This window comes from Zonotrichia albicollis, chromosome 4 (genome assembly GCF_047830755.1).
Source record: "Zonotrichia albicollis isolate bZonAlb1 chromosome 4, bZonAlb1.hap1, whole genome shotgun sequence".
NCBI classification, from domain to species: Eukaryota; Metazoa; Chordata; class Aves; order Passeriformes; family Passerellidae; genus Zonotrichia; species Zonotrichia albicollis.
Genome location: NC_133822.1, coordinates 23,970,956 through 23,996,739, shown reverse-complemented (window position 1 = coordinate 23,996,739; position 25,784 = coordinate 23,970,956). Strand labels below are relative to the sequence as shown.

The following is a 25,784-nucleotide window of genomic DNA, read 5'->3' as shown; positions in this document are numbered from 1 at the left end:
CCCACTTCTGAGGGGATGCAACTATGACACAGAGTAAAATTGCTGCCTGAAATCTTTCAGGAGTTTGACAGAAGACTGAATAGAAGCTGAGCCTAAGATATTAATCCTCTTAATCCTATACTTTAGCAAAAAAAAAAAAATCCCTGCCACCCACAAAGAATTGTATTCCACAGGATTTTTAGTGAGGGGTGTCTAACTAAGCATAATCAAAAGGACTCAGGAAAAAGAGAAAAGAAACATACATATAACTTCCCCCTGTTGAATTTCCTATGCATTTTGGGTTAGTTTATGCCACTTTCTTGCCAGCACTTCTCAGAACTTCCCTAATACTGAAGGAGTGATAAGCAGGCACAAGAGAGCCTTTGCTCTGTTCAACAGAAGGGTTTTAAATGCCATTACAATCAAACAACTGCTCCCTATCTGCTGTCCTTCCATCTTTTCAAGAGTGATTGCATTGTTGGCTTTGTTTTTTCTCAAGATTCTTATTCTGAATACTGGAAACAAAACAGAAACATCCCTGCAAACAAAATTTTAGGCTTAGAGTGTGAATTCTGTGGAATGTCTTGCTCTACAAAGAGCAGAACCAAGAAGAGCAGTCAGCTGTCTGCACTAGGAGGGGGAAGAAAAGGCATCTAAGAGGCCTGTGAGGAACAGCTCACCCAGCTCTAAGGGAACTTGAAGAAAGCAGGGAAAGGGCTCTGTGCCTTGTAGGCAGTGACAAGGGAGTACACCTGAAGTCCAAAATAAGGGCGGCACAGGGAGTTGTGACAGGCCTCAAGCTCTGTGTGTCTTTATGGACTGTCGTGGCAGGCTTAAGGTATAAAAACAACAGAATAAAAGCTTCATGATGGATCTAATGGCCTAATTTACTAATTCTACCACCAGATGAATGAAACTCTTGCTCCAAATACTCTAAATATTGGATAAGTTTTTCTTGCTTTTTTTTGCTACATTTCACTGACTTCTCAACTCTCTTCACAGGATCTTCTAGAAGCACCTCAAATTTTGTACATGTTTTCTTTTAAGAGAAGGACAAAAAAAGTAACCAAATATTGCCTGTGAGGTCAATTTTTAAGTGACATTTATGCTTAGCTACACTTACAAAACATGTTCTAGTTAATTTATTTTTCAGTCTGCCTTTTTAAACTGGTGATTAAAGATATAAATGTATAAAGAAGAGATTGCTCCCTCATTACTCATCTAGTCCTTCTGCCAACTTCTGGTAATAATTCAGATTTTAATAGTCATATAGGGACTCTCAGAAAAAAAAAAATCTTTAGTTGGGAAAGATCAATAGAAAAACAGGACCAGAAGTTCTACTTCTTTGAAATAGAATGGTAGCTTTAAAAAGGTAATTTTCAGACTTTCCTGCCATTTAAACAAAACCTTAGCAACCGTATTTTCTTTGAAAAGCTAATGCTAAATCTCTCCTTGCAAAATTCCAGTGTTAATCTGATCTCAAACCAATAGGAGACCCAAATAGGTAACATGGTCATCTAGTAAGGGGATTATGTTGGCTGAACATGTGTCAAATGAAGCTGCCAGTAACAGCTTTCCCTAGCTGAGATATGTACATGGCTATACTTATCCACACCAAGCTATGAAACCACATGCTTAGCAACTTGCTACAAGAACAATCCCCAGATATATATATTCATTGTGAGCCAGACATCTGAGGTGCTTTTTATCAGGCAGAACTGCAGATATTTGCTTTGACTGGTAGCAATTTCTTTCCAAAGGATGGATAGCATCTGAAAATATACACTTACAAACCCCTTTCAATTCAGCCACTACAGTCTTTTCATGCTTGTCTCATGCAGAGCAAGTGGAAACTTTTAAATGCACACTTTCAAAAAATCTGCAGTAAAAGATGATCAAGATCTTTCATGTTGCCTCCAAACAATGTATTACAAGGGCATGTTCTGAGTGAACCTGCTACCCCCAATTCCTGGAAGGATTTAAGATACAGCTACCATTCTGTACTCTCACAAATTTGTAAGCCAGCTGAATTCATGGGGTTACTAAGGCATGCACACATCATCTTAACTGTACTCATTATCCTGGGGTAGATGCCATGTTTCTCAGAAGAATCCTAAGGAGAAGAATGGTTCCCTTCCAGGCTGTGCCAGCCTTCCTTACTGAACTAGAGACTGACTGATATATTGTAGGGAAACACCAGATTCCAACACCATGCCTGGTTTACAGACACAGAAAAAAAAAAAAGGAGGTAGCTTTCTGTTGGATCCTGGGCTGATCTTTTGTATGGATACTATCCATTGGGCAAGTAAAAGTTTGGAACATGCTGAAGGTACCAAGACAGATTTTGTTTCTGTACTGATATGTAGGGAAGTAAAATAAAAAAGGAACCTCACCTAGTATAAATTACTCCTCCAGAAAAACCTAGGATCCTACAGGCATGTTTGCTGACCCAACAGGTGTCTGTTTCTAAACAACACAGCTGAGTTACACCTTTGAGAACTCTGACCCAAATCCACAAGAGCAGTTAAGGCACCTTCCTCTCACAGATACTTCCAAATCTCATCGAAGCAGCAATTAGAACTTACAGAAATGAGACCTCTAAATGCCTCTCTGTCAGATAAAGTTAATGATCCACAAAACAGCCTCCTTTTAGGCTTCATAAAGTGTTTAGTGAGAAGCTAAAATCCCATTATGGCCATGGAACCCAAAGAGCTCAGTAAGAACAGGTGACACAGGAAGAATGCACTGACCATACAGCAGGAAATGGGGCCAAATGTGTCTAAGGATGGCAGCACTTCCCCCATAATTGTGGCTCTGACAGCACAGATGAACAATCCTAACTGCTCCAAGGAATGACTGGTTTGAACTGATCTGGCAGACCTGAACAAGAATAAGCCTGGGCAGGGCAATGGGGATGGTTCTGCACTCCCTGTAAATCTCTGTGTGGGTAAGACTTTTCTGGGTGGGATGCCACCGTTTCTAAATTCTGCAGGAGACCCAGTAGCATCCTCTTGCTCTGTCCTAAATACCACACCCCACAACTCTGGAAACATTCCTCATCAGTGCTAGAACAGATAGATAAAATAGAGAATGAAAGAGGAAAACAACACTTCAGTCCTGTTTTCATTTTAAGATAAGCCTGCCAAAATGCGGTGAAGCTATGAGGAAGATGGGAAACAGATTTTCTAAAACAATAACAACTTCTGTCCTCTGTAACTATTTCCATAGAGAGAAATTTCAACAGCTAAATTTTCTTGACTAAGAAAAGGAGAAAAGTTAGTTCCCAAACTATTCCAACAACAGAAGCCAAAAAGACCATTATAATCCATCCAGAAAACGTCAAAATTGCCTATATCTCTTCAAGCCCTCTAAATCTGCTTTCCATTTTAAAAGGCTCAGTTGCCAGACAGCAGTAAACCAAAACATTTTGGAATTCCTGACCTATTTCAAAAATGTATTGCTAGAAACAAGCAAACTTCTCTCTGAGTACATAAATCAGAAGCCACCAGGAACACCCCTGGCCCTTGAAGTCCTAACAAGAGCAGCAACAGCTTGTTTCCAATGCAGAGTTATCTGTGAGAATTAACAGCTCTGCAGTTTAAGCTAAGTAAAACCACATAACTCATCTCAAAACATACAAGAACACTGTCTGTACTTTTTTTTTTTCATAGCTGACATTAAAGATTGATATAACCTAAACCACTACTCTGATGCACTTGTTCTAGAGAAATGCTCTAGAGAAAAATACAGTCTCCAAAAGTGAGGAGGATTTTGGTAAGGTGTCTAACTTTCTCAGTTAGATATTTACTCCAAGTGATTCACTTCTGCCTAGTCAAATAGTAGCTTTTCCATGGAAGTGAAAAAATCAATTTGCCTCTGAAGAGAAGCATGTTCAGTGTATTCTTAACAATATTAAAGTAATTAACACTTTTCATCTTAACAAAATGTGTAGTATAACACTGATTTCCATGAACAAAACTGCTTTTTCAAATCTTCTTTTCCTATTATGGGTGTTAGCAGCATTTTTGCTCTTAAAGCACTTGGTCATGCTTGAGATTTAAAACGTTTTTATAAATTTTGAAATCCGTACTAACTGAAGGATACAGGCACCATTACCAGTAATGCCTTTCAGTTTGGCAAAAGCACATTCAGAATTTCTTCTGTGTTGCATTGTAACAGAACATTTGGAGATGGTGTAAACTATATCAGGTCAGAATATTTAGAGAAAAAGGTAACATAAAAAAACCCATTTACCACTCTTCTGTAGGAGAAATGTTCCCTAAACAGTACTAATTTAAACTTCCACTTTTAAGATAAGAGTTACATGTTATTCAGGGCTTTCTTTGGATTCTGTGTTGTATCTGCTCACTTCTGCTGACCACAATAAAGTTTTGATTGTGTTCAGCCTTGAAGATAAGTTTATCTTTCCAAGTGTTTCCCACATGAATAGCCTAACTAAATGAAGAATCTAAAGCTTTTTGCTCAAATATAATGACCTTAAATGAAGTAAAAATCCCCCACAAAACCCCCAAAACAACAGACAACCACAGCTTGCATAGATTCAAATCAAATACACTCCTGAGTAACTAATTCCAATCAACAAACTAGGCAAAAATGACACCTGATGACTTTAAGAAGATTTTTGCTTGTTTGAAGTGACTTTTCCATGTCTCTTACGTGACATTACAGCTCTTCTTGTGCCAGCTGTTCCCAGGGCAGCAGTTACCAACACAGACTGTGCTGGGAACACTCAGTGCCCAGTGGTAGGAAGTGAGCCTTTGTTCCCTCAGTAACCCTTACAATCAGAGCTGGTACAAGTGAGAACAAACACCTGGCACTCACAGGACACACCAGCACACAGACACACAGGCACATGCTTTCACATTTTGGCTCAGTGCACTGGAAACCCACCGTATCCCCCTGCCTGGATGGGTGTTTTTGGAGAAGCACAAGCATACAGACTAAAATCCTCTGTCTGGAAGCCAGCCCGGTTCAACGAGGGCTCAGATGCACTGCGGTGAATTTTTGGCAATGACCGGGCGAGAAGCTCAATGGAGGCAAGAATCTAAAACACAGAAAATACATGATCAAACTTGCTGTTCCAAAGCTGTGTCTCTCTCTTAAAACCAAAGGCACAGTATCAACTAACTACAGAAAAATATTTAAACACATCTTAAAAAAAGGATTTTTAAAATATAGCTTAGTGCACTGAACTCTTAACGTTTATATCCTAAGGAAGCTGAAAAGGACAGTTGGGGAATTTCTCCCTTTTTAAAGGCACAGATTCCCTCTAAGCACAGTGAAAACACTTGCTTTTTATTGCACTCCTTGTCTATGCCCTAGTACCTGTACCTGCCATTGCTGTAGCAAACCCAGCTCTGCCAGTGTTTTGCTTAATAACATTTACCAAAAAGTCAGCAGGGGGAGCTCCTTATCTTTTGAAAACGATTTGGTTACACTCAAAACAGGGGGAAAAAACCCAGATTTTTGCCCTTCTCCCCCTCAAGCTTTTTGAGCCCAAACCTTCCTCAGCAGGCACGATAAAAACCAAGCTCTGTGGCAAAACTATCTGTTTCCCTTCATGAAGCTTGGGGGAGAGCAAGGAGGGCAGTGTAAACATTTCTGAGTACATTTACCAAGTACTAATTTGTGTGTCTAACTGTAACTATTGCTTTCGTTATCTCCCAGCTGAAACTTTCTCCAAGATGTAAATACTTTTCAAAAGACACAGGTCATTTTAATACTTGAGTTTTGAAATGAAAATGAGCATTTCTAATTAAACAGAACTAACCAAGGTCTGACTAACAGAATCAGGTCTCTTATGAAACCCTGCCATAGCACCAATAAAAAAAATTTGGAACTGGCCAGTGAGTTCACAACTTTGAATTGTAAAGTCTGTTGAGAACTAAAGAGGAGCATTTCTCACCTGTGGAAAAAGGGGTCTCTCATCTCTTTTCTTTTTTAAGCATTCTGCCATTAGTCTCTTCATAGCTTTGGGACAGTTGCTCCGTACTTTGCTGAGGTCTGGAGATAGGTATCCTCGTCCCACCATGAAAATTATCTTTATTTAAGGGGAAAAAAGATGAAAGAGGAAGAAGCTGAATTGATAAAATAAACAGTCACAAAAGGTGAACATTTTGCTAGACTATTTTGGTTGCAGCAACAAGATTTCTGCTCCCAGGAAACATTAGCTGATATTGAAATTGACAAATTTCTGAGAGTAATGCTTGCTAACCTATTCAGTACAGAGAAAAAAATTAGATCTTTCCTCCTCCTCAGAGAGATTTCTGTGGAACTTGAACACTAGTAAATGGTTACCATTTATAGCAATAACCATCTAAGGAATGGTTCTTCGGTGTCAAAAACTGACAAAAACAAGAACGAGCAACTCTGGCAGGAACAGAATGTCTAAAAATAAAAACTCTGTAAAAAGAAATATTCTGTTTTATAATACAAATCAACAACAACTTCACATTGAAAGGTATTTTAAGAAACGAATGGACTTTGGATATTAAAACCCTTTACTTTCTGAGAATTGATTCCATCACATACTTTTCCAACACATTAGCTTATTCTTCACATTTGACCACCTCCCCCACTCTCACAAAAAAAAAAAAAAAAACCAAAACAAAACAAAAACCACCTCAAAAGGAAAAGAGGAATTCCCTCTACTCTGTAGAAGAGGAGACAGACAGGCTTGGTATTTTTACAGTAATTCTTTCAACATGGGAGGTTTATATTTTCCCTAAGGATAAAACTTCAGCATAAAACCAAGTAACTGATAGGAAGCAGGAAAACAAAACATAAATATGGTTAATCATCTCTTGTACATATAAAAAACCATCAAACATCATCATGTCAAGCCAAGGTCATTTGCAACGTGGTTTGGGTACTGCAGTAGCACTAACACTAAAAAGCACTTGCAAACCAGCTAATCAAAGATCCATTCATGCTGCAGCAGTAATCACTGCCTTTTCTGAGAACTCAGACAACCCAGCAGGTTTATCACACCTTCTCTCTAATGAAGTCTAACTATTTCATATCTTGACACTGGGAAAAAAAAAAAACAACCACACAGCAGAAAAGCCTCCCATCTCAAGTATGCCATACTTGTTATTTATTCTAACACAATCCTAGTCCTTTTTTAACTCTGCTTCAGTCACATCTGTGTTGGCATCACAGAAGAACAGAAAGCTCCCATATGGTTCCTTTAGAAATCCCCATGTGCTGAGCAGGATTTTGTAGTAGAGACTTGTGTACTGCAACCCTTACCTCTGCTGCAATCAGAGTTCCAATTATCTAGCAGTTGGTATTTTCTAAATAATGGCACAAGTTGAAATTATTCAAAATTCATTACTTTTTATGTTTTAAATAGTTTCTTTACAAATAATAGAGGGACTAATCTTTTAAATTAGACTAGAGAAAAGAGTATCACTACAAGAACAGTCTATAAAAATCTGTTGAAGTGAGAAAAACACTCTGAGGTATAACAAGAATGACACTTCATTCACTAAGAATCTTGGTTGTGTCATAGTAGCTGATGTAAATGCACCAGAGAGTGAGGAATATTTGCAACTTTTCATATAACAGACAAGGAGTGACAAAACTCAAGACATCAGATCACAGATGTTGGCTTCACTTGCATTTTAAAATTTGCTTCAGCACTTCATTGTAAGCACCCCCATCACTGGGTTGATCTTTGAGACCTCAAAAGGTAAAACCAAGGCCAAATACTGTTTTTAGAAGGCTGGATCATCTGGCCAGGAATCCAGACATTAAAGGCAAAACCAAAATGATAAAAAAGAAAAAGAAAACTAAAAAGGAGTCACTCCAAATTTGATGAATTGGGATGAAGTGTTCTGGCAGATAGGGAAGCAGCCTTATAAAATGGCATTCACAGATGAACGTTGCTATGGTTTCAATTCTCAAGTACTGACAGTGAAAAAACAAGGGATGAGGACACAGAAGCAACAAATACATCACTGCTCAGATACAGAATAGTTTACATCAAAGATCCTGATGCACAAATGCTATTTTCAGGTTAGACAGAAATCATGAATCAGGTATGCCTTCCCAAACATGCCTGTCCCATGGAGATGTATTACAGCATGTGGGATCATTAACATTTATGGAATATTTGTTCACAATTAAGTCATCTCCTCATAGGATCCCCCGACTCTGGGAAGCTATATTGTCCAACAAGCAGGATTTGAGAAATGCAGATATCCTGCAATTCAGTTAGATGGTGCATGCTCTCTCAAAGTTGAAATGAATATAAAACACTCAGTGAGATGACTGCTCTTCTGTTTTGTCAGTCCTGTAGCTGCACTATTTATTATTCACTGCAAGTGGAGGGGTGGGGGAATGAGAAGAATAACTGAACACATATGGGGGATCATTTTGCCTTTGCAGAACTATTCTAAACTAGATTACTATTAAGTAATCTGCTCTCTCCCTAATAAGTATCCTGGCAACCAGTCAGGAAACTGAAAATCTATATTTAAAATAAGAACACAAAAAATACCTCAAGAGAATTAAGTAAATTGTTGCTATGTGGCCGAAGCAGATCTAGAAAATGCAGAAATGTCATCTCACAGCATGAGAACCAGAAACATGAAACACACAGAACATCAGAAAGTTGCCCACCCAAGTCTGAATCAATCTGTTTCAGACCACCCTTGACTGAAGTCAGTGCCTCCCCTTACCTGGTCCCTGTTGTTGATGTTGGAGTATGGCAACTGTCCAGTCATCAATTCATAGAGAACAATTCCAAATGCATACACATCCGACTGAAAACTATAGGGGTTTTTATCTTGCATCCTAATAACTTCTGGTGCCTGTATCAGAAAAGGCAAGAATTAGTTTTTATTTCTCTCCATTGTGCTGCACCTCACCTACCAGGAACAAAACACGGAAATGGCCAAGGTACAGGTGCAAGGCCCACTCCTGCCTTCAGGTGTTACTGGGTCCTAATACAGAGTGGATGCTGATATGAATCTCAAAATTCATTGCTTCATTTTAGCTTGGTGATCCCTTTTATTTTTCTATGACAGAGAAAAATTACCTTGGCCAAGCTGAGAATGTATTTCGAAACTAGAATTCTAGTGACACTGAAATTAATGCCAGCTAACAGAGCTTTAAGCTTTTCCAGGCAGAAAAAGAGGAAGTGGAGCTGCACAGGAGATTGCAATATGAACAACTCCTCTTGACTCCTTAAAACTTAAGAGCATCTTACTTTTTCCTGAGCTAGTTCCTCTACTCTGTTGCAGGATGTTTTGCAAGGCTTTTCTCACCTTCTCCTCAACCCTAGATTAATGATACATAATTAATTCATTATAATAATTAACAATTCATTTTCCTTAGCCACTATTTTCATTTCAGTATAAACCTCAGAATAAAAGATGGAGACACTAAAGTTTTTCTGCTGACTACTGGAAGACATATGCTTAAAGAAGAATTGAAAAACATTAATTTACTACCTCATATTACTGCTTGTCTTTTCCAGCTTAAGCCAACTTTTTTTATGTCAATGTGCCAGAGGGATAGGAGCAGGAAGTTTGGCCAAGACAAATAAATTTGTTGAAACAAGCTCACTACTTCCCCCTTGCTTACCATCCATAGAATGGAACCAGACAACTGTTCAAACTGCTGGGATCCACTCCATCGTGATTTCACTGTAGCTAGACCAAAATCACCTATTTTTACTGTGAGGTCTTCATGAAGAAAAATATCTACGGGGGGAATGTTAAGGGAAAACAGACAAGCAGTGCTGGTCCTGTCCTAAAAGAACAATGAACAGCTACAAATTTGCAACATGAACATGACAGTTTTAAGCATTCAGCATCACTGAAGAAGGTTTCCACATCACACAGGTTTTAAGCAGCCAGCATGGTGAATTATGGTAGGTAAGGGTTATGTAAGTAATGCCTGGGCCACTGCTGAGCAGACCATGGCCAGGTGGCTTTCATGAAGTGCCAAGTATGAGAAAAGCTGAAAATGTTCCATGAGCCAACTCACATAATCTTTCATTACATGAAGAAACCAAAGGATGCAAAAAAATCTTTGTGATACCAACTAAAACTCCCTGTGTTATTGCAATTGAATCAAAAGACACAGTAAGCACCTCCTATTTTGTTATTAGTGATATTACCCCTTCTCAGTGAAACTTCTATTTGGCAAATATTCACACATGAACAGCTTTTCATATCAGTTAGTTAATTTCTGGCAGAAAAAATACAAAAAACAAAAACCAGGAATGCTTTCACCTTTCAAAATTACATCTCTGGGAAAGGATACTATTACTCTTGAGGTCTCTGTGGATGATTGACTTGGCATGCAAATAACTGAAAAGGAATATCACAGATGAGGTGGGTTAGATAATACTGCACTAATCAACAACTCAAAATTCACTGTACTACTGAAACAAATTATGTTGACATTCAAACTGCACATTTATGCAGGCAGTAAAACTTCAGTTACCCATGACAGTTTCTGCAACATTTACATGAAGAAATAAAATAAAGCTTAGACTTCCAGCTCAAATCTGATGCTAGTGCTGAATAACAATTACGTTCAAAATTCTGCTTTTCAATTCTAACTCAATATTCACAGTAAAAAGAACTTCACTAATTTTTTTCATGCAATTCTGTGCTGAAATTTCTGCCTCCCAGCCTTAATGGGGACTGTCAAGACTTTGTGAGTTAGTCACAGCTTTAGATAAGGTGTTCCTAAATTGCAGGAGCTAAATGTGCTTTCCAGTCTCAGTGTGTACTTGGGTACACTGACTGCTTTTTAGTAGAGGAGTGGAAAAAAGATCCCCTGATTGCAGCCTGGATAAACAGATGGCAGGGAACACAGAGGAAAGCACTTGCCCCACAGCAGATACAGCCTGAATTAGTCTCCCATGGCTCTTTGTTTAGTCAATGAGATTGGCACAAAACTGCTGGAAAAGCCCCAATTTGTGTCTCTGCTTTGAATCGTGTTCACAAAACAGCTTCTGCATCTCCCCTACCTACAGATGGAGCCTGGGGAGATGCACAGGCTAACAGAAGGCTAAGGCTGGTTGCTGCAAACACCTCCGTGCCTCTTGACTGAAAATGTAATGGAATACTGAGCAGAAAAATGGCACAATGAACTGCAATCATCATAGTGGTTTTTCAGCTGAAGTGCAATTTCTCTGGTCTTACAGCAGTGTTCTGACTTTGACACACAATATTTGGCTAGCTTGGTAAATTCTAACTTGATGGCCCTCTATGGGAATAAGGATTATTTACAATCCTTAGAACAAAATAGGGATGTTCTCTTCAGATGTTGAAACCTGTTATTCAGAGAGCTCTGATACTTTCACCAAATGTTTTGATGATTGAGACAGGACCCTGGGCTCAGCAAAGTGAGCAGAGAGCTGGCCTTATTTGCCAATGTCAGCCAGAGTGTGAAGGGAATAAGTAAACATTGCCCCAGTGCTTATTTGCAGACAAGTAATTCAATACTTACTCCATGCCTTGTGCAGTCTGTCGTGCAATATCAATTAGCTTGATCATTTCAAATTTGGTCTCAATGATGTGTAGATGGTGATACAAACTGGACCCTTCACACCATTGTGTAACAATAGCCAACTGGGGTTTTGTTGAATAACCCATGAAAAGCAGGATATTCACATGTCGTGTTTTCCTGTTTACAAAAACAGAAGAATCAGGAGGAAATCAGGCCAAGAAATCAAGAAAACCCAGGAAGATCTATCACAGTCCACAAATATATTTCCAAACAGAAGGTGCTGGATCAGTCTCAACTTTTACTATGACAACCTCTTGTTAGATTAATTTAATGAATTATTCCTGAAGTTAGCCTTTCTTATCACACTAACATGGAATAACTACTCTGGGGTAACTGAAAAATGTCAGAGCTCTTTTATGTTTTCTTTTATTAAAAAATTAACAAGAGATACCAGCATGTGAGCCTTTGTCCTTGCAGCAATGTGGGCTAGGACACTGCTATGAGAGGGTGCCCTGTTCAGGTTCAAGAACTTGTCAAGTGATGCTGAGAGTAACTGCTGAAGAAACAAAAAGTAAGCAGTTTCCTGCAAATCCTACTACAAAGCTAAGTAATGATGAATCCAAATGGAGAAAGCACAGCTATAAGTAAATCTGCCTTGTCTGGTCAAAGGACAGAACAAGTGACTATGCATCAAACAGGCTGGGCTCCATCAAAGGGACTACCAGCAGAAAGCTGGACTAAGATATTTGATTTCATTCAGTTCTGTCAAAATTCTGTCAAGAAAATGAAGAGATACCCAAAGTAGCACACCCCATAAAGCCTCTACTTCCACAACTATGAGCTTAAGAGTTTTTAGAACTAATATTTTCCTAGGGTAACAGGCTGACCATTCCCTTTCTCTTTGTAGTTTATTTGGGATGTTTCCAAAGCATAGGTGCCCAGCTCAACCCATCAGGTTTCCTGGCACAAAAACCTCCTTGGTATTTTGTTTCTTAAAACACAATTATGCTTGACGCTGCTCCAGATTGTACTTTGATGTAATGTTTCTTCGAAATGTATATTCTATCCTGTAATGCTGATGGATCTTTAAGAGCTGAACCCAAAACAAATATCTCCTCTGAGACAGTAGAAGCAGTAGACATGAGAAAAGGAAAAAATGAAATGACTTTATAAGAATTACATTAAAAAACTCAGAGAAATTAATGTTACTGATCAGGAACTATTAAACAACAGATAATATGGGCAGAACTGTAGCTGAAAAATCAACCATTAGTCATGTTCTCCTTCAATTGCAAAATGTGAATGAGAGGAAAGAAGGGCCTACAGCTCACACTTAGGCTTGACTGTGCCCTGGGGATAGTAAATTGGCAAAAACTAATTCTGAGTGTTTGGACACACAACAAAGATGTGTAGACATATAATGGGTACAAAGAAATATTTTTAAATTATTATTTCTTCTGCCTGAAGTATCATCACTTAGGAGTGAGATTGAGACCAATGTGTTCCAATGGAGACCTAAAAATTCAGTGATTAATGAAGCACAAATCTACACACACTATTTCATGCCATTAAAAATATTCTTACCTGAGCACTCCTACTTCATTTTTGAAAGCCTGTAACTGTTGAGGTGTGGGTGCCGTAACATTCAACATTTTCACTGCCACATCACCTTTAAAACAGAAATTTTTAGTAAGCGCCATTGATACGCATTCCTCTCTTGAGAGAATGCTGTACAGAGCATCAGAAATTTTGGGATACAGTTTTTTTAGCTTACATGAAATAAATCACCACAATTTTAAAGAAGGTCAATATTCAGTAAAATGTAGAAATACTATTCTTACTTTACTCTGAGAAATCATAGGCAGGTCAAAGCTATTAAAAATACGCATCTGAAATCCTCATTCATCAAGAGTAATACTTCTGCCTTTGTAATGTTTCATCTTTACCCTAATAATTTCTCAGTTCAGAAGAACATGCAAGAGTTGAGTTTCCAAGCAACATCAAGTTCTTACACTAGTTATTTAGCGCACCACTTATTAAATTAAAACTCATATTCACTGCCCTTCACTGCGGTCTCCCCATTATGTCCACATCTCACTTGCTCAGAGGAGCCCAGAACCGGGCCCAGCATTCCAGGTGTGGCAACACCAGTGCTGAGGAGGAGGATTGGCTCCCTTAACCTGCAGGCAATGCCTAGTACAGCCCAGGAGCCCATCTCTGGGGGTCCCAGTTGCTGGGGTACTGGCTGTCAGTTCCTCTGAGTCTGCACTGAAGGCACTTGAGACAGTATTTCGTGTTCAGACCCAGGTGTTGATTATTTCTTATCAGTAAAACAGTGTCACTAATGTGAGTTTAGCAGATTTTCATTAGAAGGCACAAAATGGCCAACAATCTCTTGTTACAAGGTCTTTTAGGAACTAAACTATCCAATTAAGAACTGACACCTAGATTATTTTCCCTTTTAACCCAATAACTGACCCCAAAGAGCTGCAATGTGGACTTTTCTGCTCAATTACAAAATGCCACCCAAACCCATGAAGAAGAAGAAAGAAGAAGCATGAAGAAGAAAAAGAAACCCAGGATGACACCCTGTGCCCTCCATCTTGCTTCCATCCACAACATACTGAAAATTCCAAAACCTAAATTTCTCACCAAGTGATACACCTACAGTACTCTCTATAATCCATTTCACACTTTTGTGGATTCTAGTCTACCTTGAAGTGTAGGAAACTTTCTCCATGAATGAGGGTCAGTCAGTGCTCCCCTGGGGGTCAGGGCACCCCAGAGCAGACAGAGAAATACTCCCTGTGTCCTGGGTTTCCACACCCATCTTTCCCTCTTTGTGGCATGGGCACAGTGCTGGCTCAGCCTGGTGCCCACCAGAAGCCCAGGTGTGTTTCTGGGAAGCTGCTGTGCAGCTGGGTGTGCCCTGGCAGGCGCTGTGACCTGAACAACAGCTCTTTGCCACCCTGGCCACATACCATGCCACTTTCCTTTGTAGACTGTTCCAAATGATCCAGATCCTATCCTCTGGCCAACTGTGATCTGTCCATCTGGTATCTCCCAATCATCACTTGAATCCCGTCGACCAAGTGTTTTCTTTATATATGTGCAAAAACAATATAAAGGAAGAAAACAAGTGCATTAATGTCTCTGAAAACAGCTCATTTGTTAAAAAATTCTCACCATCAATAATGTCCTAAAAAACTGTTCTTTTTCAGATGTTGTCTTTTCATCTCTAAACTTAGCCCTACACAAAACCTCAGGACACAGGAATGCCAAATTATTACCTGGCATGAAACATTTGCAACAGCTTTCTGGCAGTGTTAAAACCAGAAAATATAAAGAAATGCTTAACAAAAAGAAAGTAGTATTTGATTTTAAATTCTTAATCGTAATAATAAACTGAATTTTTTAAGAAGTGGATGTTTTTATGTTTTCATGTATTGTTACTAAAAATTTGTTACATTTGTTACTTTCAAAGTTAATGAATCATGGTGGGAAAAGTTAAGCAGTTACATGAAGGGAAAAAAGCGTAACAATATGAATCACACCAGTAAAAGTGAGTTTAGTCAATTCTTTAAATTATTTATATAGCAGTCCCACAATTATTTATGGATTTAAAGTGGGTTATCCCACTCTATTATTTATCGGTTTCAAGTCCTTGATCAGTGCCACATTCATCTTCAAAATAATTTATAGAACTTGGATGAAAGAAAAGGGAGAGGAATACGGTTCTACAGAAGAAAAGAGCTGATCTTTCCCTTACCATTCGATTTCTGTCTTCTGAGGATGAGGATGATTTCCTTTCCCTTTGGGGCCCTGGTGATTTCTGTAACGCTTTCACATTGGTTAGTGACCCAGGCAAAGAAGCAGGAGGTGTTGCAGACAAGCCTGCAGCTGAGCCTGAATTTCAGAAATAGGATAGTTTTATCTGTAAGAATCCACCTTACAAGAATGTATTGATATTAGGTGCAAGAATTGTGTTTGAGATGCAGTATCTCTAAACATCAATGTGAATGTTAAGAGAGAACAAACTCATACAGGAATCTTGTCCTAATGTTACATTAGTGCTCATGTCTCAGTTTTCAGGAAAAGACAAACCTATACCAAATATCCCTGTATAGATTTCTATATATTTGATATAACATCCCTGTGTAAATTTATATATATTTGATATGATCTCTATTCTCTTCATGAATTAACAAAAAGACAACGTCTTTTTTAGTAAGAAAAAAATACTTTAAGATGTATTTTTAAAATTCCATCAGTTTCTTTGAGAACAGTAGCATTTTAGTTAGCAGCATTTACCTCTGATATTTCTTGTAGCTAAGCTTTTAGGAACCCAACAAATAGCTGAACTATTGTACTTTGAAATGAAATAGACTAAATGCAAATAATCAAAATTTTTTCTGGTTGAGTCTCCAAGTGCCACCTGAAAATCATTTGGCTGTTTTAAAGCTATCTGTTAGCAGAGAACTATTATTTAAAAAAAAAATTAGACTTTAGAAAGGATTAAAAAAGCACAAGTACTTTAGTTAGTTGGCTATTTGAAGCATATTCTAGGAAACACAAAAAGAACAGTATGTCTGTGGCCTGTAGGTTATCTAAACAAATCTATGCAGGAAAATGTTACTGAGAGCTGTTTCAGAGCCCCAGTGGCCCTTTTCAAATAGAGCACTTCACCTAGACACTGCCTTTTAAAATACATCACAATTATTCCTAACAAGGTTATGCTGACCCTTCCAATGCAAAGGACATAAAATAGGGTCAACTGTTAATTAAATTCATGCTGCTTTGCTAAACAATGTATGTCATTGAACAAGACCTCTAACATTCCACTGCCTTTTCTCACATCAGTGCTCTGGGAAGTGGTGGAAGACAATACTCCTCGTATTCTCTTAGAAACTCCCCTCTTAAACAAAAAGTGTCTCCTAATGGCAACTAGGACTTTGTGACTTTTTAAACTTCTGCTTAAACTCAGTCACTCAGTGCATGCTAATTTATCAGATTATATGTATCCATCACTGGACTCACTAAGCTAAAATCTACGCACTTGTAAGTGGATGCACAAAATTATATACCAACAGATACAAAATGGGGCACAGCATCTGTAAACTGTCCCACATACTAAAGCAACAATACTGATGTATATTGTGCATCCTAACTACATTCATAAGCAGCTGGAAGCCAGTGACTTAAAGGATGGACTTGTGTTTTCATGTTACGGCCACTAGGCTGTCATTTATTTATTAAATGATTCATCTGAAATCAAACACACATGGAATCAAATGTATGATGTTCCCAGAACGTTCGAGCAATTTTTCAAAAGGTTACTGGGCTACAGATTTCCTCTGCAATAGCAAAGATCTGGGATGCATTTTCTTTGAAGTAGCTAAAATCTCCTCTTTAAAGTTTAATCCTGCAATATGGGAACACCAACACAATGTTCACCCTTCACCAAAAATGCTTCCAGCACATGGCAGAACACTGCAGTTAATCTGTTCATAATAATACCAGATGGGCTGTTTTCAAGTTATTAGAGTAGAATAGTTCAGATAATGCTGGATTTAAGTCAATAGCTTGGACTCTGAAGCAGTACATAACATATTTCATTCTGCAGCCAGTTTGCTTGTTGGAAACACCTGACTTCTTACAAAGACTTCTGGAAGATCTTCATAAGTTCAAAAGGTGAACTGCTTTTGATATATTCTGAAACAAGAGTCTTTGAAACAGCCAAGATGGTAGCATTTGAAAACCACCCTACATGCACTGAACTAACCATTTCTACACATATTATGTGGAGGGACAAATATGAACATTTCATGCTATTACTCAATAGTTGGTTTCTCCAGCATATGAAATCCCATAAAGTTTTTTTGGGATTTTGTGCAATACAACAGATCCATTGACAGCTCAAGGCCTGAATTACCCCCTCGGCCAATGATACGAAAATCTAATCTAATCTTATTTTACATAGTATGGGACAGAAATACTGTTTCAGTCAAATTTACTAAATAAATTAAAAAAATAATACTAAATAAAAACTACTAAAACCACCTAGAGTCCTGATGCGGTATCACTAGCACACTGTTAAAATGAAGTATTTGTTGAAAGCTGACATGACACATTACTTGAAAAGCTTGAGACCTAACAAGATATCAATGGAAATGTTTGTAATTCACATTTGATTTCCTGCATCACTTTTCAAAACAGAGAATATTAAATATAGAAGACTGTTATAGCACTCAACTGACTTAAACTGAACAGTCAAGGAAATTCTAAGTTAAGGACATAATTTTAGATTTAAAATCACTGCAATGCAATCCAATGCCCTTTGTTTAGAAAGATTATGTTAAGGTCCACAGAAAAACCTCAACTATGAAATTCCTTGCTTTTGAAGATTTAAGTCAGACTTCATTTATAATCATTTTCAAGCGTGTAAAGGTGAAAGTGAGTATGTGTGAAAAGCACATTCAAAGCATTCCAGCCAGGCCAAGCAAAAAACAGAGGTGTTTTGATAAACTCACACACTTACATACACACGGTGTGAGGGTGAGGCACAAACAGCATCTGTGGTTTTACTTATTTTGTTTGGGTGAAAACAAGAAAGAAGAGCCCAACTACCTCTGAACACTGGGCCAGGCTCAAAATCAAACACTATTTCACTGGGGACAGAATGAAGGAGGGGACTGGGAGTCCGGGATTGGTATTTCCGAAGACAGCGCATCAGCTGGTTCAAAGGGGCTGTTAGAGAGAAAGAGACGGGCAGGCAGAGACAGAAAGACAGACACATAGAAGAAATGAAAGAAGTCATGGGAAATAACTAGGATGCTTTGACTCCTAATCATAGATTTCTTCTGTACTTTGAAGGAAAAAAAGTCAATTCCTAAGAACACTGTTACAGGACTGGAAATAGCCAATTGTTTTCAGATGCCAAGCAGACGGTTTATGATCAAAAGTTAAAACCAACATGATCGCACAACATTTAAATGTTGGACAAAATGGGCAAAACTCTGGAGAGCCACACCTATCAACACATACAAAAATAGCTTAAACTGGCAATTTGCAATTAGTAGCTTGCAGGGTTAAAGGAAATTTCTTTCTTTAAAGTGCCTATTGCTGGCATTATTAAAGACAGCTCCATCAAACACAACACATCCTACCAAATACCAGATTTGCATGGGAGAAACAAAGTGAGCGAAAGCCCAGAGTACAAAACCTTTGAGATCAGGAAAGGGTGCACTATGGTAATTCAGACCCATACTTATGGCTGAAGCAAGTTAAAACCAGTAGGAGACAACTGTGTTACTGATTTGGAGTTGGAAAAATGGTCATATGCCTGCCCTACTCAGTATTTCTGTATTTTCAATGTTTCTGCTTTATTCTTATATTAATAGGAATAGATACAGCACATTAGACACTCCCTTCAGGACCTTGACAACCACTGGGAGAAGTGACTTAAGAGGCCCGTGCACAACAGATAAAGAAAAATAAACCCCCTGACACCAGTTGCGACTTAACTTTGAATTAGGGCAGTGAGTTCCTGAAGGAAACATAAAAAGACCTGACTTTAGTGTAAGATCCTAATAATCTGCTTTCAAGAGTAGCACAGGCATGCAGTACAGCAAAGCAGCAACTTCAGCAGGGGTAGAGGGGGAGAAGAACTGGAGTATTTCAAGCTGCTTTAGGATGCAGCAGTTCCTATGGAATGCTCATCTACCACGATGGTTTTCATTGAAAACCCCTGTTGTTTCCATGTGTGAAAAGGTAACAACAGGCATAAAAATCTTTGGGAAGTTGTAGTGTATCTGTGTGCAGCCATGTGAGTGAATAAGTTGGTGTGTGTGGGTGGGTGAGAGAAAGAGTAAAAAAGTAATTTTAAAACTAAAAAAACTAGATACTACTTCAAAACTTTTTCTCCTTCTGTCTCCCCCACTCCCAGAATGACCAGCAAATGACTCAAATCTTTGTGAAACAAATACTAAGTTCATGGACAAGCAAATGTAAATTCACTTTTTTGTTCTAGTCATATTTTGCATTGTGGCTGTGTTTTGTAGAAGGAAGTAGGGTAATTGGAAAGGACAAAACAGTTGTGTAATTAAAAGTAACACAGCAGTTAGTTTAAAGGCTACTTACCTCCCTCTCCTCGTAAACTCTGGTCTCTAATCAAGTCCTATAAAAAAATGTAAAAGCTGTGTTTAATTCAGGTGTTAACATTTACATTCTGGAATCAATTTAAACTGATAAGTTTGTGAATTCATAGTGTCATATGTTGCCCATGAAATAAAAGTGGTTTCCTATCCTGACTTACTAATAGCAATGACTCAAAGAACTACTACACTTCTCAAAATTAAGTTGCTTTAAAACAGCATCACTCTGCAGTAAAGAGAAATGTACAACACCCAAAAGAGAGGCTGACAAGAAAATATTGATTTAAAAACACAGCTGGTCAGTAGCAGAAATGGTTTGAATTATCATATCAGAACCTGGGACATCAATTTACTGTACTGAGTCAAATGAATTCAGTCAAATGAATCCTGCTTTGTTTTTTCTTGTAACAACACATCTGATTTGCATAGCTAGGCACACTGTTCTTCTCAGAAATGACTAACTGCACAAGGCTTTCTTCACTTGCAATCCTCTGTGAGCTGAAACTATCTTTTGCAACATGTCCAGACTAAAAGCAAACTACAATAAGGACTCTATAAACAGAAGGAGAAAATTCTAGCGGTTTCCTTCTGTATGTCCATTTTTATAATAGGGCACTTTTTTATTACACTATTATATTTATTCCCTTCTTGTTCCATAATTATATTTGTTCCCTTATGCACCTGTGCTTTGTCAAAAGCACTGGCTATGCCTCAGCTGCACCACTGCCATACTCCACATGCAAATACCTACATAGCCACACTCTTAAAATTAACATTTCACCTTTCCCTCAGCTCACATGCAAAACTGATTTTGTGCCTCAGTGTCCTGGCAGATTTCAAGTCTGCTTACCCAACAAACGACTATTTTCTAGAGAGCAGATTTAAGGATAAAATATCAACTGTGTATGTTAGCAAAGTCAGCAAAAGGCAATGTCTTGAAAGGTCCTAGGTGTCCTTATGCTAATATCAACTATTATTATTAGTTACATTTCACCATCCAGAGATTGCAAAACTGTGGAACAAATCTTAATGTAGCAGTTTCTGAACACTCCAAAGGAATGCTCAGAACAACATAAACTGGGCTCTTAAACTCTTAAGGAACTATCAGAATAGGTCAACTCAGCTTAATTATTTAGTTTCCTTCAATGCCAAAATTATTACATGGAATAAAAATACTAAAAAGTCTCTAATCTTGCATAACAATGCGTTTAACACAATGGTTTGCAAGAGTGGTTACTGGCAACAGCATAAGTCTTGGGACTAATGGCAGAAAGAAGAGGCAGTTGTATAGGGCAAAATGTTTCTTTGAAAATGAAAACGACAGAACTGTCAAAAGGCAGTTCTGCTTTCAGAGAATGGATTGTGTTCTTACAGCTCTCAAAAGCAAAAAATAATCTATTAAAAGAATGAAAAATGAATGATCTTTGAGTATTCTGGTTTATCACTGAGGATTATCTTAGAACCATAGTGTACAAATGCAACACACAGATATTCACCAGGAACACATCCCATCCACATTCCTGATCCAAGGGTGAGCAGTACTCACATCAATATTGACTGGCTCGATGGTGTTGATGTGGACGTTGGGAGCTGAGGAGGATCGGTCGCGTTGCCCAAATTGATTCCGATGGTCTTCATCTGCTGGTCGGAGGGGCTGTGGGATTGGAATGGATTTTGAAGGAGAAGGACTAGGGAGAATTGGTGGTCTGAGAAACAAAGTCAAGGAAAAAGAGGATTTAGGTCTACAAATGGCTTCAAACACTGCATAGTGGGTGTGGTAAGTCCTTTTCAACTATAATTATGCATAACAAAAAAACTGATCTAAAGCCCCAAATAAAAACAATTCATAATGAACGGTCTCTACTCCCCTAGGATCAATTGCAACAACTGTTGCATCAACTACCTGATCACATGGCTGTGAAATGTTCTGAGTTAAAACAAAACTCTACCATACAATGCCAAACTAGTAATAATCAATCCTGGTCTGAAAAACTCATGCTGCCCAACATGCATTGCAGATAGCAAGATAGTCTGCAGTTTCCTCACCTCTGAGTCAATGCAATACACTCATTTTAATGGTAACCAATTGAGAACAAAAAATGCTTAACATCTCATATTAATGTTACAGTCAGAAAATGTCATAAAACAAAATCTATGGATGGGATTATTTTTCAACAAAGAAAGAGTGCAAATTACATCTGGTCATTCAACCTAACTGATTAATAATTATTATTGATACATGGCCAATATATCATTGATTCTAAAAAAAACGTATTACCCTTTAACCTCAATCTTTAAGAAACAACTTTGAATAGCACAATACTTCAAATGTTATTTACAGGACTACAATGCAATAGGTTTGACTGAAAAGGCAAGTCTTCAGAATACACAAACAAGCTTCCTGAAGAAATGCAAACGCTGCCAGTCATAAATGTAGATATAGCCTATAATTATGGTATAATGAATTGAATATTCAAAAGACAAAACAACTAAATACTTGGGGTTTTTGTTTGCAAAAAGGCACAAAGTCACTTCTTCGGTTATCCATTAATTTTGTTAAAGTGCAATAAACTGGCAATTATCTCTTACCCTAGTCAAGGTCTGTCACTGTTAAGTCTAATGATTCAATCTAATGGATGTGAGGCAAAAGGCTAATGAAAACATTTGCCACCTTTGTCAAAGAAAACTTTATGGTAAAATGTACATGGTATCTGACAACAAGGTTTTTAAGAGTTGGTTGCTTTTTCAAAGTTCTAAAAGAGGAGTGGAGTCCTCCAGCCATTCAATGACTCATGGATTAATTATAAAGCCCACAAAGACAATGTCCACAGGGAGAAGCTTCAGAAACAAAATTGACAGCAGCAATAGGTCCTGATGCCACCTCCTGTAAGTAATGCTCCTTGGCCTCTTCAAAAACCTTTGCGGAAACTAACATTTTCAACAGGACATCTTGGCATTTTTTCAGAAGCAGGTCTGTTTTATAGCCTACTATCCTACCTTTCATTGAAAAGTTTATCCAGTTTGGCATTGATCCCAGAAATCAGGGCTATCTGTATCCTAAGTACCTGTCATCTTTTCCTTCCTGGCCAACAATTTCACAATTGAAAATGGCAAAACAAAGTACTTGTGAATTAATTCAGTAACAGTCTAGTAAGTCTTCCAATGAAATACCTGAATATGTTTGGGAAGTCAGGCAGGAGAGAAGAGGCAAGGGGTTTAACCCTGCTTAACTTCAAGGAAAAAAAGCAGTTACCTACTGTCACATGACAGATTATAGATGTTGGGAAGATAGCGGGAAGTAATAAACTACCAATAGTCAAATCTCTGAGAGAGGTCCTTGAAAAACCCAGCATTTCAGTAGTCGTTCATAATTTCAAAAGTATTTTTTTAAATGCAGTTGTTGTACATACACATAAGCTGAGGTCTTCATTTGTTGGTACGCAAGTACCTTCAGGTAAAATACTGCAGATGAGGAAGTTTTGAACTCCTGAATGTGTTTGTAAGTAAATCACGTGAGTAGAACACACATCAGGAGATGGGACACTGCACAGACCCTAATGCAAGGACTTGACTGACATTTAAAGGCACTCCATTTTCAGCTTAAGGCACTCCATTTTCACCTTAAGGCAAGCATGTCAAATGCTGCACAAAAATAGTATCAGTAGAAAAGTCTAAAAAGTGTCTAAACCAGGCCAGTACTGTCATTGCTGGGACAGCTAACTCCTGCTTAAACTTCCTGAGAGTTCTCAGGTAATAAGGAAATTAAGGGAAATATATCACAATATCCATCAGAACATTGCACCAGGACTGACTGTGACAAACCATTTGAGCTCTGCCACAAGACAAAACCAGAAGCAATCAGATATTCTGTGATCATGAGTAAGCCAAGGGCAGATTGAGGCAATATTGTTTCAATTACATCCTCCTTTGAGTCATAAATGGTCATCTGCTACTCCTGTATTTCTGGTCACAGGTCATCAAGTCCATCATGTTGGCTAACACAGACAGCATGCTACGTCATACCATGTTTGAAAACAACTTGAACTGCTTTTTCTACTCATTACATTCTTACTGGGAGAAGTCCAGATCTTTAGAAAATAGACTGATAAAGAATTTTCTTCTTTTTTTTTTTTTTTTTTTCCCAGTCTCTAAGCTATTACTTGGAGGATCTCTGGGCTTTAGACAACAAAGAATCCAGAGATGAGAACCTCATAAGCAGTTATCCACATGTTCCATCATTATTTTATTAATGGTTGCCCTTGAGACACTTTGAAAAACGTAGGTTATTTCTTCTAAATGGTGTTATTTTCTTGAAAAAGATAACTAGTGAAGTAAAAGAGACAAAGAGTTTGCTAGCTAAGACAGCCTACCGAGATCACAAGCTCAGAAAAGTATTACCACCAGCTTCTGCCTGTTTGTGGCAAAAGCTGGATCTTGGTCGGCATCAGGATCTTGTTCTATCAAAATCACGTCACCACAAAGAACACAGTGATCCTCTGAGCTACCAAAGGCTGTTCCTACAGTATTCCTACACTGAAATTACTCCAGAGGAGTAGAAGTGACACTGGAGCTAAAAGGGCCAGATATCATTTGGAAAATGGTGACATGATCATTTTAGGCCAGTTCCAAAACTAGTTCTTAGGCTATGGAACCAGAGAGCAGACAAAACACACTGTGAGAAAAAAAAAAAGGCCCAAAAGCCCCAAAAAAGCCAAACATACAAAAAAAAATTAAACAAAAAACCCACCCCCAGAAAATAACAGGCTGAGGCTTAAAGGAACATGCAGTTTGAATATCAGGATCTGAGTTTCTGTTGCTCCTGTGGCCTTTGTGAACAGTTTACAGCTAACTTGTTAAAGGAGGCTTTCTACAAGTAGGCAGATAAATCCCTTTCTCCCTGCCTCCAAGATGTAGGCATTGTTTTAACAAATGATTCTCAGCTGCTGAGGCAACAAGCTGATGTTGTCAAATCACAATCTAATATGCTATAACCTTTCCAAGCAGTGGAAAAGCATGACAGAACATGCTTTTACCTGGGACCATATGTTTGGGATTAGCACATTGTTCCCCCCCTTTTCATCAGGCAAAACAAAATTATGTTTTATCAGGAAACAAGAATAACTTATACCCTCTACCAAGCATAGCAAGTGCCCAAATTTACTATTCCACAAAACTGGGTCCACAAGAAAGAGTAAGGTAACTCAGAAAAATGTCTGCACATGTTATGATATATATAAACAAACAATTTTATAAAATCATATACAATATGTCTATTGGATTTTAGAACTTGGAATAATATAAGTAAGTTCACTTAACAAATGCAAGATAAAAATTTAATATAGATTTTCCTTAATGTCCTTTACTCACCAATGTGATGTTTCATAAGTGTTTAAGAGCTGGTCTACACAGGAAAGATTTTTCTTATGACAGGTGTATTTGGGCTTTAAGTTTTTGTTGACTGTATTTTTATTTTGCTGTACTTGAGCAAATGCTTGAACTGAAAATTCATATTCACCTAGCTTCAATTATAAGGTGTGAACCCATTCCTTTTTAAAATGACAGTACCTCTCTTGGACTGAGACATTGTTTCTCCTGCTCACACCCTGAAGAAGTCCATCTCAGTTTAGCCACCGGGCTCAGTGCTGCACACACAATTTTCCTGTAAGGCTGCACACTCATATCCAAACCAAACCTACTGCAAGCTACAATGGGTATCAAGGCTTGTTTTTGATTGTTTTTGTTTACTCCAGTGTTAAAACAAAACTGGATTTGGTTGCTGTTACTGCTCTTAATGAAGACCACAGTGCACCTCCAGTTCCAAGCAGTTTCTTAGGAATGCTAAGGATCTGGGACACACTGGTATTTCAGCTATAGCAGCAAGCAGGTAAATTTAAATTGTGGAGGCCAAACAGGTTCTGATTTAATTACTGTGGTAATCCATAGACATTGCCAGAAAACCTAACTTTTTATTTCTTTCCCCATCCCTGGAAATATGCAATAATCCCAAATCAAATGCCAATTTGGAGAAAAGGACAGCAGTACCAGTTTATAACTACAAGCTAAATATCTTTCTTGCAGCATCTCTGAAGTCAGTCTAGAAGCATCATGGGACAGATCCCTAAGTCATTACCCCACACAAATTAGTGCAGCTTTTTATAC

The 25,784-nt window shown here is 38.1% G+C and overlaps 1 protein-coding gene across 2 annotated transcripts in view; it reads right to left on the bottom strand.

Moving 5' to 3' along the window:
* BRAF (B-Raf proto-oncogene, serine/threonine kinase) overlaps positions 1–25,784 on the bottom strand; it is an 83,401-nt gene that overhangs the window by 9,044 nt on the left and 48,573 nt on the right. The window contains exons 8-19 of one of the 2 annotated variants that reach the window (XM_074539100.1): positions 21,172–21,331; positions 19,612–19,648; positions 18,100–18,219; positions 15,242–15,378; positions 14,454–14,571; positions 13,057–13,141; positions 11,473–11,649; positions 10,276–10,322; positions 9,592–9,710; positions 8,685–8,816; positions 5,906–6,040; positions 4,891–5,044 (exon numbers count right to left, since the gene is read on the bottom strand). In XM_074539100.1, coding sequence (XP_074395201.1) covers positions 4,891–5,044; positions 5,906–6,040; positions 8,685–8,816; positions 9,592–9,710; positions 10,276–10,322; positions 11,473–11,649; positions 13,057–13,141; positions 14,454–14,571; positions 15,242–15,378; positions 18,100–18,219; positions 19,612–19,648; positions 21,172–21,331 — 1,421 coding nt within the window. The remainder of the gene's footprint in view (positions 1–4,890; positions 5,045–5,905; positions 6,041–8,684; positions 8,817–9,591; positions 9,711–10,275; positions 10,323–11,472; positions 11,650–13,056; positions 13,142–14,453; positions 14,572–15,241; positions 15,379–18,099; positions 18,220–19,611; positions 19,649–21,171; positions 21,332–25,784) is intronic. The other variant, XM_074539101.1, reaches the window with a different exon arrangement.